Source organism: Peromyscus eremicus, chromosome 5 (assembly GCF_949786415.1).
Source record: "Peromyscus eremicus chromosome 5, PerEre_H2_v1, whole genome shotgun sequence".
Lineage (NCBI taxonomy): Eukaryota > Metazoa > Chordata > Mammalia > Rodentia > Cricetidae > Peromyscus > Peromyscus eremicus.
In genome coordinates this window covers 6,380,065-6,394,213 of record NC_081420.1, presented here as the reverse complement: position 1 = coordinate 6,394,213, position 14,149 = coordinate 6,380,065, and the positions used below count along the sequence as shown (strand labels likewise).

Here is a 14,149-nt window from a genome sequence, read left to right as displayed (position 1 = left end):
CTTCTGACCTCTGTGGGCACCAGGCACACACAAGATACACAGACATATATGCAGACAACACACCCCCACATACACTAAAGTAATAATAATAATTAAAAAGAAGATTACTGGTTTTTTGTAAACCTGTGCTTGCAATCTGAATCTAAGAATAGGCACCTGACACCGTTTAAAATGGTGGCAAACACACTGCTCTCCTTTGGTCCAACCTGCTTCCAGTCAGAGCCTGGATGTTTTAGATCCACTAGCTGCAGAGCACCCCTAACTTCTAGACACCTCTTCCCCACCTTACCTGGGCAGCAGGTGCTTGCGACTGACACACAGGGCTGTCTGGTAGTCCTGGGTCACACACACTTTGTGAGGGCTGCATTTCACCTTCAGGCAAGGGTCCTTGGATGGGTCCAGGGCTGAGATAAAAAATAAATAAAAATAAATAAATAAAGAGAGCAGGGTTAGCACCTTCAGGGAAATTTAATTTCTATCACCATTCAAATAAACAAGTGGGAAATAAAACAGCTGTGTGTGTTTGTGCTGCACGCTATTTCCCGAGGCTGGTGGGGACTGAAAGAAAACCCAAGCCAGGTGGAGCTCTGCATCTGTCACCCAGATCTCTCAAGCATCCTGAGAGCAACTCATTCCTGTACTGAGCATTTCACCACCATGATTTCAAGCGGGAATTACTCTTTTAGAAAAATCCTTTACGGCTGGGGGATGTCTTTCTGTACACTGTGAGTATATGTTGTTCCCATTGGTTAATAAATAAGCTGATTTGGCTTATAGCAAGGCAGCTTAGAGGCAAGAGGGAAATCCGAGAGAGACAGGAAGGAAAAAGGCGGAGTCTGGGGAGAAGCTGGAAGCCACCACCAGGAGAAGCAACATGTAAAAGTACTGGTAAGCCACGAAGCCATGTGGCAATGCATAGATTAATAGAATGGGTTTATTTAAGATATAAGAGCTATCTAGCAAGAAGCCTGACCCATAGGCCATATAGTCTGTAAATAATGTAAGCCTCTGTGTGTTTACTTGGGACCAAGCAGCTGTTGGACTTGGGAGGGAGAGATTCATCCTGACTGCAGGGCCGGGCAGGACTGGAGAAACCTTCAGGCTACACTTCACAATTGTACATAATCCAAGGATCAAGAGATACCAAAACTGTCCCGCTTTGGTTACTGTCTGATGTTGGTTTATGTGACTTCTTCCAAGCTTCATTTTAATTATTTCCTCTTATATACACCCCAAATCTTCACTGACTTGTTTGCTCCTGTTCAATAAATATAGACTTCATACATGAACAGTTTAAGTTTTTGGAAAACTTCATTCAGGACAGGCAAAACATTTGTACAACACAAAGTTAAAACGTAAGTGGGAGTGGGAAAAAGTCTACACATAAATATTTATTGTGCAAGGCAGAATTAGATAAGGGCCGTGATGGGCATAGAAAATGATAACAGAGCTTGAGAGAAAAATAGAGATCAATTTCTAGGGCAAGGATTAGTGAAGCATTAATATTTGAATTGAATCTTGAAGGATGGGCAGGATTTTTGCAAAGCAAAGATAGAAAAGACAAGCCAGGCAGGAAGAGCAGCTTGAGCAAACGGGGGCGGGGGGCAGGGGGGACAGCATGTTTGGGCAATCACAAGAGAGTCAATCTCTTCACTGCGGTTGTGGGTCTGAATAATGAGAGAGGGGAAAAGTTGTTCCAAACACATAACTCCAGGAAGGAGTCCCAAGGGCACAAGGTCACACACAGCAGCATTTCCTAGACCAAGCTGAGCAGCAGGCCCCTGGCTAATCAGCACTCTGCATGCTGAGGTACACGTGCTCATCATGGGTACAGAGGAGGCCCCGGGGGATTCTCTGCAAAACAAAAGCAATTGTGCCATCTCCCAGTTTCCTGGCTGAAAGCCTATTAGGCAGTAAATCTTTCATAACTGCTCTCGCAGCCAGGAGAGGGATGCTCCCCACATCATCCCGACACAAACATTTGGCTAAACAGATTGACATTCCAAGCAGGGACTGCAGAACTGTCTACCCCACCAATGAGGTTCCAGCTATCACACAGAAAGTCACAATTCTTCCCTCCTACCCAGGCCTGGAAACTGCACATCATTTTCTTTAGTTTGCTGCTGGGAATTTCTCAAGGGTCCTGAACCCACAACACTGGAAGGCCCTACTGCTGAATATCTCAGGATGGCTCTGCCCTGTGGCATGGGTAGCAGCTGTGAGCAACCAGGGTACATTCTTTTATCAGTCACAGCAGCAACAAGGCCCTGATTCCCATCCCAGTGGAGTCACCTGGTAGAGTCTACTTCCCAAGGGATATGCTCCGATGCCTGGAGAAACAGAGAAACAGGCTCCAATAAGAGAGCTGCTGGTTTGAGCCCCAGAGACAAGGCTTGCACCTGGCTCTTAAGCTGAGCACAGCCTCCAGGAGGCAAGGAGCAGAAAAGGCTAAGCCTGCCCTGCCTGAGTCCTCTGCAGCCAAGCCTCCTAGGAATTTGCAGGCAGAGCTTCCTGATCCCATGTAGAAATCGCTTGCGGAAATGACTGTGTGGAAGTTAGGAGGTTGATGTGGTCTCTGTGCATCATACCTTAGGGTGTAGTGCAGCCAACTTCAACTGCTCTCTAAGATGCCTTCAAAGCTAAGGCAACCAGTAAAGATTAGCATGTGACCACCCAGGAGGACTATGTCAATCCTTCCTTGTCTCTTCTCTTGCTTCCACTTACCACTCATGATCTCAGCAAACCTGGAGACTAGACCACTGGCATCCTCACCACAGTGGCCAGTTAAGGCACTTTCTTAGGTGCCAATGCTACTGAGCCTTGGGATTTCTGCCCCACTAGCTTTCAGAGATGGAGAATCCCAGACTGGCCTCCTTGATGGGTGCTGAAATCTGCAACACTATGTGATGTATGTGACAGGCTTTGGGACAGAATTCGGACTCTTTTTGCTTCTGCGGTTGACTTCTCACAAACATTTAATGTCCACACTGCCACCCAGGGGGACAGAACAATGCAAATGTCACAAGGACAGCATGTCAAGTACAAGGCAGGAAAGGGCACAAACCTCAGCTCAAGGGCTTCTGAGACTGACTTCTAATAGTTCTGGACAGTTTCTAACCTGTCTATACTCCCATTTCTTCTGCAAATTTGGGTTAGTGGCAGCTCCTTTATGGATTGTTATGGTTCATTGGCTGCCACTGGTTAATAGGTAGGTGTAGGTGTGCATATGACCTAGGATGGTGAGCATGTGCCATGCATTTGTTGAGTTTGAAGGTTTGTATTTCGTTCTCAAAGTGGGTAACAAGGCTTCATAATTACAAGAATAGCTGGCACTCGATCGAGTGTGTCTGACATGCAGGCAGTGAACTAAGCCCTCAGATTGGACTAGCTCATTATCCTAGTTTATCTCCTGTCACTGTAATAAACATGACTAAAGACAACTCAGGGGGAAGAGGGCTTATTTGGCTTCAATTCCCCCACCGCAGCCACCGCTGAGGGAAGTCGGGGCAGGAACTCAAGCAGGAGCAGAGGCAGGAACCAAAGAGGAGAGACATTTACTGGCTTGCTTCCAACAAGTTCATGTTCAACCACCTTTCTTACACAATTTAGGAGCATCTGCCTGGGGTGGCACTGCCCACAGCGGGCTAGTCCCTCCTATATGGATTAGAGAACAAGAAAATGCTGCCCAGACAGACCCACAAGTCAGTCTGATGGAGGTGACTTCTCAGTTGAGGGTCTCTTTTCCCAAGTGACTCTAGTTAGTTAGTGCTAGCTGGTTAGCTCACTTATTTAGTCCTCATAGCATCCAAAGACAGGGCCCTGGCCAAAATGCACATCGCATTTAAATTGGTCTTAAAGAAAATGGCAGCTCAGAGGTGCAGTAGAAATTTGCACACTGGTCTATAAACCCAAACTCCATCCTATTACATGCCATGGTATAGGAATCATCTGGGGGCTTCTTTCATCTAGAAAGTTGGTTGACAGCCCAAACTCATCAATGTGGACAGCCCATCACACCATTTTCCAGATGCCTTCTGGGGTGTAAGAAGTAAAAAAGTGAGTCCATGGGGCTGGTGCTGTGAGGCCACAACACACCCTGCCAGTGTCCCTCAGGACTAAGTCACAGGGTCACCAGCCCCAAAACTCCATCAGGTGGGCCCTACGCTGCACTCTCTGTCTACTAGCTCTAGACATGGCAACACCCATCCCCATCTCCCAGCAGAGGCACTTGGCCCATGCCCATTCAATTCTCTGTATTCTCACTATCTGCCATGATTAGCATAACTATGATAGATAATCCTTACCATCTGAAAAGCCAGACATTCTTAGTAAGTAAAATATCCACCTCAAATGCAAATACTTTAAAAATGTCAGTTTAAGCAGATCTGTTGGTGCAAGCCTATAACTCCAGCTACTTCAGGGAAACGTAAGTTCAAGGCCTGCCTGGATAACTAACTATAACCCTGTTTCAAAATAAAAAGGGGAAAAGGGCTTGGGGTAGAGCCTTGCCTAACACTCATGGGGCCCTAGGCTGAAACCTCAGCACCACACGAACGAGCCATCCAACCATCACCCACCCTCTACTTAACTCCGTACACATGTTTAATGATCTGCACAGAGACATCCAATCTGCTAAACAGTAATTATGAGCATCTGAGTACTTCAAACACATCTATGAATTGTTTAGAGTAAATGAACTTCACAGCATGACAGAAGAGTCACAAATCAAACTGTCAGCCTTCACTTCATCAACAGCACACACCTGACTTTGAAATACAGGCATGCTTGGCTTGAAGGGGGATGAAACGGGGAAGGAGTCTGGGTCTGTTGTGAGCAGCAGTCACAAGGCTCCCAGCACTGGCACAGAACAGGACTGCCTGCCTCCTCTTTTGAAAGGGAATGACTGGTAGGAGGTCAACATAGAAGTGGCATTTCATCTAGGGGTGGGGCCTTGTGAGAGCTTCCTCCATCCCCGCTGGCATGCTGACTGGTGTGGTCTTTGCAGGTCTCATGCAGGCAGCCATATTGTTGAGAGTTCTTCCTGTCCAGAAGAAACTGTCTCACAGCAGTTGTCCTGGTCCTCGGGTCTTTGCCATCTTTCTGCCCCTGCTTCCTCAATGTTCCCTGAGCCTTCTGTCTGGGGTGTGTCGTACTGTCCCATTTGGGACTGGGTACCCAACAGTCATTTATTCTCTGCACTTTGATCAGTTGGAGAGTTTTCTCCAAAGAAAGAAATTTCTTTGATGAGTTGTCAGGGCTGTACATGTCTGTAGGCAAAAGGATGAATCTTTGTGCTAATGCTAGGTGGCCCTCTAAGGCCTATGACATCTCCAGCCATGGGTTCTTGGTTGGATTTATAGTACCAGGCCTGACTTCCCTCCTGTTGAATGGCCTTTAGGTCCAACTAGACAGTTGTTGATTACCCTCAACCTACAAATGCCACTATGGCATCATAACTGCTGAGAAGGGGAGGAACAGTTTTGACTTGAGAGACAGGATCTCAATTGTAAGGGGTTAGACCTAAACACATGTAAATAAGGACAACGCTAATTGGACTCAGTAGTGTGTGTGTGTGTGTGTGTGTGTGTGTGTGTGTGTGTGTGTGTGTGTGTTAAATATACAAGAGGTAATAAATTTGAGAGATAATAGTTGGAAAACGTGGGAAGAGTTGAGACAGAGAAAGGGGAGAGGAAAAAATGCATATATAGCATACTCATGTATGAAATCCTCAAATACAATAATCGGGGAATGGAGAGATGGCTCAGCAGTTAAAAGCATTGGTTGCTCTTCTAGAGAACCTGGATTTGATTTCCAGCATCAACATGGCGGCTCTCAACCATCTGTAACTCCAGTTCCAAGAGATCTGATGCCTCTCTCGTCTCTATGAGCACTTTATACACATGATGAATAGACATACATGCAGGTAAAACACCCATACACATAAAATAAAAATAAATAAATCTTTTAGAAAATAATGATGCTTAAAAACAAATAACTAATATAAATATTTTTTTTTAAAAAAAGTAGCATTTGAGAAACCCTTCCACTAGGTGGGGGACCTGCCTGCATGGGGAGGGAAGAAGGAAGGCCAGGTGTCGGGGACAGCCCTGTGCAGGTGTGGAGCCTTGGTGTCAGGGCACTGAGGATTTCCTGGTGGCCCTCTCCAAGGCGTACTCTTTCTCTGTAAATGGCTGGTGACAGAATGCAGCAGCAATCCTCCAGGGACAACAAAACCCAGTGTCCTCGCTACAGTGTCACAACACCTGTAGGACTCACCAGGTGCTGACCAGAAAATGTGGCCATCAAGGGCTCAGCAGGGACTGTGAGGGTAATGTTATCTCTCCTGCCCACCTTCCAGCAGAAACTAGGCCAGAGTCAACTGGCATAGGATACACGTCCAATTCATTTTTCAAAATAACTTTCACAAATCTTTCTTCAAGAAAAAAAAAAGAATGAATTAATTTATGGAGAGATTTGTTGAGCTGTAGCACATTGAATTCAAAAGCCAGTTAATTACAAGCTTCACATAGGTTTTTTTTTTTTTAATTAATGTTATTTTTTAAGCTCATTGCTTGGTCTCAATTAAGGTGGTGATTTTTTAATTATCGTAATTGTTTCTGAACTTGTTTTTGAGTTCAATGAGTTTATTTTTTAATTAGCTACATTGATTTTAAAATTCAAGATCAAGCCTTGTCACTGTCCTTGGCCATATCCTACTGGCTTAATTGACAAAGGGTCAGGGTCATAATACCTGTGACAGAAAAGCTGCTGTTACTTTCTAGAGGCTGAGAGGAGAGGGGGGTGGTTATTTTGAAATTTGACACAGAAGATCCACTGGTCACTGGGCGAGCACACATGCCTGTCAGTGTTTATTCAGCCAACATTAGCAGAGTTTTATTCCACATGAAGCATCTTTTGGCAGGCCAGAGGGCAGCATCTCCTCCCTAGGAACTCATAGCTGACTGGAAGTCAGATGGGGCATCTGAGCACCTTGCAGAGGCCTGGTGAACTTCCTTGGAGAGACTGGCAGACATGGAAAATGGAGTTGAGTGAGATAAGAGGACAGGGAGAAAGCTGCAGACCAAAGGGAACTCGTTCCAGGGACAGGAAGGGCTGGCCCGTTTGGGACCTGGTTCCGAATCAGGCTTACAGCAGGCTGAGTAGGGGTGACAAGTGCTCCCTCATCCCCCAGAGAGGGTGAGTAGACACAGTCATGGAGGGCCTTGAAAGCCATGGGGAGCCACAACCTCCAAGTCCCAGAACAATTGTAAACACGGTAGGTCCTGGTGACCCCTGAAATGCCCATCTATGTTTAAGTGGGTACAGGAGCAGGAAGAGGAACCTTGTGCAATCACTGTGTGGGGGTGGTACTGAGCAAGCACACAGGCTTCACAAAAGCCCTATTCCTTTAAGACAGAAGAGTGGTTGTGGCTCTCAGAAAACCCTTTCTTCCTTCACGGAACCTCCTTACTTCCTCTCCCAAGCTGTACAGGATTCTGGGAAACAAAGGCTACCCTCTGAGACCAGGAAGCCAATGTATTATCTAGAAGCTGTATGAACTGTGGCCCCCTCTGCTGACCCCCAGAAGCTCACTCATGCAGGGGTCACTCAGTTTACAAAATATGTACAGATTAACCATGGCCCATGTTCTTGTCCTTGCTTTTAAGATTGGCCTCTGCCTGGGAGGCCCATGGCCAACAGTCATCTGAAGAGCAGGCATGCCCAGTGATTCATTAGGAGTGACTTCACAGATGATTGACAAAGAAATTACTCCAAACTGTGAAAACCTCCTCAAGCTAGGATCCTGGACATTTATTATAGCTTGTCTGTCCCCATGGTAACTCGTGTGTGCTTCGCACCTCCCCCTCTCCAGAGGCGCTTGTTTACTAGCTGGTGAGCCTCCGTAGAATACAAATTGTGCTCATTGGATCTTGCTGGAAGCAGGGAAGGACAGCAGCTTGGAAGCTGCCTTCATTACTCTTGGCTTTCACATTCAAGGGCTTCCCGAGTTCTCTGAGGCTGAACAAAGGGACTTACTGGCCACGTGGTTAGGTGGCTAACATGGTTACTTTCAGGGAGACAGACTGAACCTGTGTACCCAAGGACTGGGAAGTGGCCACAGAGGAGGGCACAGGACAGATATGACACAGAGGCGGGGGACAAAAAGACGCCACTGACCAAAGCTAGCCCTGCTCCTTCCTTCCCCCTAGACCAGGGTCTGAAGAGTCCCAGTTCTCTGCATCAAAGCAGAAAGCACCTTCCTAGTTACTAAGAGTGTGGAAACGGGACTCATGACAATTGCTGAAAGATAGTTGGATGGATTTAGGGCATTCATTCCTCTTGACTTTATGGTATACATAAATTTAACAATAGAAGCCATTTTAATTTAAAGGGTGGAAAAAGAAATAGCTTATGATTCAGCAAGTCAAAATTATGCAAAAAGAAAAAATGATCACCCCAGTGGTTTATAACAAGGGAAAATTATAAACAATTTAAATGTTCATAGGCATTAGTCTGTCTGGGTTGTGTGGTGGCTAATCTTGGTTGTCAACTTGACACACCTGGGAAAAGGAAACCTCAATTCAAGAATTGTCTCCATCAGACTGGCCTGTGGGCATGTCTGTGAGGGCATTTTCTTGATTGCTAATTGATGTAGGAAGATCCAGGCCTCTGTGTGTGGGACCATCTCTAAGTGGGCAGGCCTGGCCTGTATAAGAAAGGGAGCTGAACATGAGCCTGGGAACAAACCAGAAACACCATTCCTCCATGGTTCCTATTTCAGTTCCCACCTCCAGATTCCTGCAATGTCTTCCTCACTGATGAACTGTGACCTGTAAGATGAAGTAGGCCCTTTCCTCCCGAAGTTGGTTTTGGTCGTGGTGTTTATCATGGCAACAGAAACCAGACTAGAGCAAGCTGCTATACCAAAATACCAGACTGTGTGCCTAAGCAATAAGTTTATTTTCTCACAGTCCTAGAGGATGGAACCTTGATTTACAGCATGGTGGGATTCTATGAGAGCTTCTCCCTAGCTTACAGATAGCCAGTTTTTTACTCTGTCCTTCTGCGGCCTTCTTTTGGCTACATGAACTTAGAGAGATACATAGTAAGTACCCTAGTATGTTCTGATAAGGACAACAATTCTATTGGATTAGTGTCCCACCCTATAAAGTTTATGAACCTACTTTAAACTTAATGGCTTCCTAGGAGCCTCATCTCCAAGCATGGCCAATCTGTGTGTTGAGACTCTAACATGCTAATTTGGAAGAGATGATGTAACATTCAGCCCTTAATGTCATCTACTGGTAAATGATTTAACTAATTACATACCATCTGCGTACAATAGCATGCAGCTATGTTAAAGAAAGTACAGGTCTATAGTTACTCGCATAAGTGGATATCTGTGATGAATTAGATAAAACAATTTGAAAGTAAGAAGATTATCAGGAGAAAAGTAGCTTCTTGGCATTGGAAAGCCCTAATGGCTAAGACTATATACTAGATTTATCTGTTTCTAAAGATGCACCTTCTCCCTTCCATATCTGGCTTCTCTTGAAGCCTTACCTCCCTCCCACACTAGCTCCAGCCTCCTCTCCATTCAGCTTCTCCTGGGTGGTTGTTTTATATCTTGTGGTACTCTGGAACACTCAGGAACAAATGCAGATGCTCACAGACTGAAGGCTAACATGGCTGCTGCCTGTGACCGCCTGCTCCAGGAATACTCTCAGCAGATCTAGTTCCTTCTGCTTCCCGAAGACTCTTATTTGTAGCAGGGAGACAATAGAAGTTAGGATCACAGCCAAGGGCTGGAATGGGTTCTTGTCCATTCCTGGGAGATTTTGCTGTTTGCCTCTGAGATGGCAGGGTTAAGGACAAGCCATGATTGGCTGGAACTAATGACAGATACTAGCAAGAGAATGGGCCCTCAGCTCACACACAGAGCAAGACATTATGCGCAACCACTGCTGAGTCCAGCACGGTCGTTTACACACCCTGGTCATTAGAAGACAAAGCGTTGAGAGACATGTGCGTGAGGGCCTGTGGAAATGTGTGTCAGTGGGTACAGAATTGTTTCAGCCTGGCCAGGTAGTCTCCTTTCCAAGGCTCTCACGCCAACCTCCTGTTTCTTCCTACATGCTCCAGAAAGGGGAAGGGAGCACCATCCCTCAGTGATTCCGACAAAAAACTGATTTCCCTTTAAGTGGGGTCACAGCAGGCAGAGGGGGTCAAAACAGAATGAGGCAGCTGTGCGGTTGGGTCTAAGTGAAAAGAAAGGGGAGGAGAATCTTATTGTTATAAGATCTCAGCTAGTCAGGAGGCTGGTGGTGTCAGCAGCAGCAGCAGGGATGGATCTATAGGATAACATACTATCACATATTCTAACTTAGCAATGAGGAAACCCATGCAGAAGTTAGTTTATTCTTAACTGGCTGGCTGGTGACTGACACAGAGACATGGAGCAGCCTATGGTCATACAGTCAGTAAGACTGGGCTTCAGGCCTGGTGAGGGTCACACAAAGGTGACTCACAGAGCCATTGGAACACAAGTGAAGTGTCCCATGATGGGGACAAATGAGGTAAACAGAATGCCGAGCAGCTACACACCAAACCTGATCGTGCTTGTGATATTACCTACCTATACTGTCAGCACTTGGGGGAAGGTCCAGGAGTTGAGGTGATCCTTGGCTACATAGTGAGTTCAAGGCCAGCCTGGGCTATATGAGTCCTTGTCACAACAAACAAACAACAAAACAAGCCAAGTTTTCAGGATGTTTGAACAATCTTGTGTTGCTGTTACAATAATTTGTTTTTTAAATTGAGGGGTCTTTCAAAAGTGGTCCTGCTGCCCAGTGAATGAACTGGGGAAGCCTCATTCACACGCTGCTGCTCCTAGGCACTGTTCAACCCACAGCACAGATGGAGAGCTACACCAAGCCTGGCAGCCATAGAGAGAGGGTAACATGACCAAGAGGACCTGGGAAAGGCTATACCTCTAAGGAGAGGAACAGGACTCCATCCACAGAAAAGCCACAACCTCTCATCCCTCAAAATGGCCAGCATTTAATTAAAATGTTTTACTAGTAAAAATGCTTGGGCGCTTTTCACTATAGTTAACATAAATTATTCATAAGACATGAATGGAAAAAGGAGAGAGAATTACTTAAAATACAAAAGAACCAATTCATAACCTAGAGGATCAGAGAGATAATAAGCACAAGAAAAATCAAATATTTGCAGAAAAAAAAGGTATGCCTAAAAGATCACTGTTGCTCAGAAAGTCTATCTTTTGTATCTGTGCATCATTTTAATGCAGTCAGAAACCCCATAAAACATGGAGCCTTCCTCAGAGCAAAGACATGCACAGAGCTAATTATTCTGAAGCTGCTTATCCCACCATTAGCAACATCCATGGCTACTGACCACATTAAGAGTCTACCCCCACCTTTTCTGTGCACCAAGAAGGCATGAGCTATGGGTTTTGGAGTAGAGAGGTTTGAGGGGGTGGGGCTGCTGTGCCACCCACCTGTGTGGAATCTGGGGTCTTGGTGACTCCTTGGCTCTTAAGAGCAGGTGCAGAGAAGCAGGTCCTCTTCTCTGAGGTTGGGGGGTGGGGTGTTGGGAGAATACAGGGAAGATACCTGACACAGGGTGACACAGATTCAGCTCCCATCCTTGTCTCTCTCGCCAGTTCCTTTCCCAAGGCCCAGAGAGCAGCAGCAGGGCAGGGAGCCTGGACACTTCAGATGCCCAAAGCCCTGGGGCGAGATCCTATTCGCCCTTCCTAGACTCTGCGCTATACTCATTTCTACATAGAGAAACATAAAAATTCCTTTTTGAGCACTAAGTTCAAGTGTTCAAAAACCTTGTCCAGAAACCTCATACTGAGTAACCAGAACCACATATTGCTGATGTCAGCTTGTGAAACACATGGTTCCCACATCTCAGGAATAAAAGTGACTCCTCCCCAAAGAGGCTGAGAATTAAGAAAAAAAGAATCATTTCTCTAAGTTCTGTGCACTAGGATCATACAACAAAGCCATATACAAGAAACTGAATTGCCACAACTCATAGTTGTGTGCATATTGTGTTTGGGCTTGAGAGAAGTTTTGTGAGCTTTGAAATGTTTGTGCTGGAGAGATGGGGAGTTGGAGAGTTGAGATATCCTCAAAGCTTGTATTCAAACACTGCTGGGAAAAGGCTAAGAAGAAAAAAATCCTGGTCAAGGAAAGCAGAATTAGGTAACACTATTAACATAAGAAGACAAAGGCTGGACCTAAAGTGGTGATAAGTGGGGCAGGTTGGGGACACTGAGGTAGGCAGAACCCAGCAACACAAGCTGAAAGCTGGAGGAGGATGTTGATGTCCTTGGGTCTGCAGTAAGAACCACCTGCCTGCCATCGTGATGCATCTGTCCTGCTCTGAAGAACTCAGCAGGGCAGGGATTAAATGGCACCAGGAAAGTACAGGCTAGGGTAAGCCTGCTTCAGAATGGAGGTTGGGGACTCCAAATGACAACCTAGAGCTCCTCGGATGACATGTGACACCTTAGGAAGCAGAACATCAGTGCAGAGCTCTGCTTGGACACATAAAACCCACTCTCTGGCCACCTTCCTGAGGAAACATCAAAACCAGCTAAAGAAAGAGGAATCGGAGCCCCACGCTTTGTGCCCCTGGTACCGCCTGCCTTACAACTTCATTTCTTGTTTCCTACAACCCAGTCTAAGCCGGTTTCTCAGATGGCATGGCAGGCCATGGAGAATGCAAACCTGTGGCAATCTCCCTGCAGTGGGTAACCTCAAACTTACTTTACAGAAATCACTGGTCTACTGTGTAAATCAACCAGAATTCATGTAAACTGGCAGAGAAGAGACTCCAAGAATGTGCGGACAGTGTGTTCTCGGCAATGAACCTCAGAGTAGATGTTTGCTCTTGCTGGCCCTGAGAGACTCTTTGCGAGGAAAGTTTGAAAAGTGCTGAAAGTGTTTACCGAGTTTAGAGGGTTCTGGAAAGAGGCAGAGAGCTCTCCAGGGTCTGCTGTGGAAGATGGAAAATCGATATCGGGAAAAGAACATACAGAGAACCCTCAGTAGCAAACTGTTCATTCTGTCTGATTAGAAAGCAACTTCCATTAAAGGTTATTAATCAATAATATCCCTCTAGCAAACTTCCAGGCCACCTCCTTCTAGAAACCTCAGTTCCATTAGTGAAAGAACCCAGGACTTTTCGGAGAGCAGACTGTTTAAAACATTTGGAGGGCAACTTTTTCCACGTGCCAAACATTGTGTGAGGTACATAAGCATTTGTGGCTCCCTAGGTATCAAATTTAATATCCTAATTAAAGCTGTTATTGCTTTTGTCCCTCCCAATGTTAATTTTCCAGATACACTCGGCCGTGGATTTATAAATGGGCAATCAGAGACTATTCATTTCCAAGCTCTTTCTTTCCCCAATTAGGGCAGATTCATTTCTTCTTCTTTGGGAAGGTTCCCAAGGTCATTAAATTTCATTCCTGAACCAAGAGTGTTGAAGTAATCATTGCAAAGTTAGTGCTGAGTGGGGCTGGGTTCTTGGGGGCAGCTTCTAAGTGCTTAGAAACCATCCCCAGCTGAGGGAGCTCAGCCTCTCCCACTGCCGGGTTTGACAAGTGCTGTATCATTTCACTCTTACGTGTTCCTGCTCCTTCCATTGTTCTTTGTGCCCTGCACCATTCAATCGCTGCTAACATGTGTCACCACACATCTGGTAAATCTATCAGTTCCAAAGCAGCCCACAACCAACTCTCTGCCCTGCCTGCCCCTCTACCAATGTGCTCCTTGCTGCTTCCCTCACAGGGCTCTAGGAGAGGTCAATGTTACAAAAAACACGTGTCAGGTCTTACTGTGCATGGAAGACACACAAAAATAAATAACACTATCATTTCTACTTGGCAACCAAAGAAATAAAGCTAGAGCTTGCCCGAAATCACCTAACTAAACGATCACTCCATCACATAACTTCAACTCTGTCTAGGAGCCTGCAGAAGTCTGTAGTAGACGAATTCTAGGACCAGGGACAGCACTTTGCCTTTTAACTAGTGCCTGTCCCTGTCCCCACTGTCTACAGTATCACAGAGGTTCAATAAGGTGCTTACACCCAGGTACCAGGGCTT

The 14,149-nt window shown here is 45.8% G+C and overlaps 1 protein-coding gene across 1 annotated transcript in view; it reads right to left on the bottom strand.

Annotated features, from left to right (window-relative positions):
• Positions 1 to 14,149, bottom strand: part of Spock1 (SPARC (osteonectin), cwcv and kazal like domains proteoglycan 1) — a 279,458-nt gene that overhangs the window by 161,868 nt on the left and 103,441 nt on the right. The window contains exon 3 of the mRNA XM_059262399.1: positions 290 to 404. Coding sequence (XP_059118382.1) covers positions 290 to 404 — 115 coding nt within the window. The remainder of the gene's footprint in view (positions 1 to 289; positions 405 to 14,149) is intronic.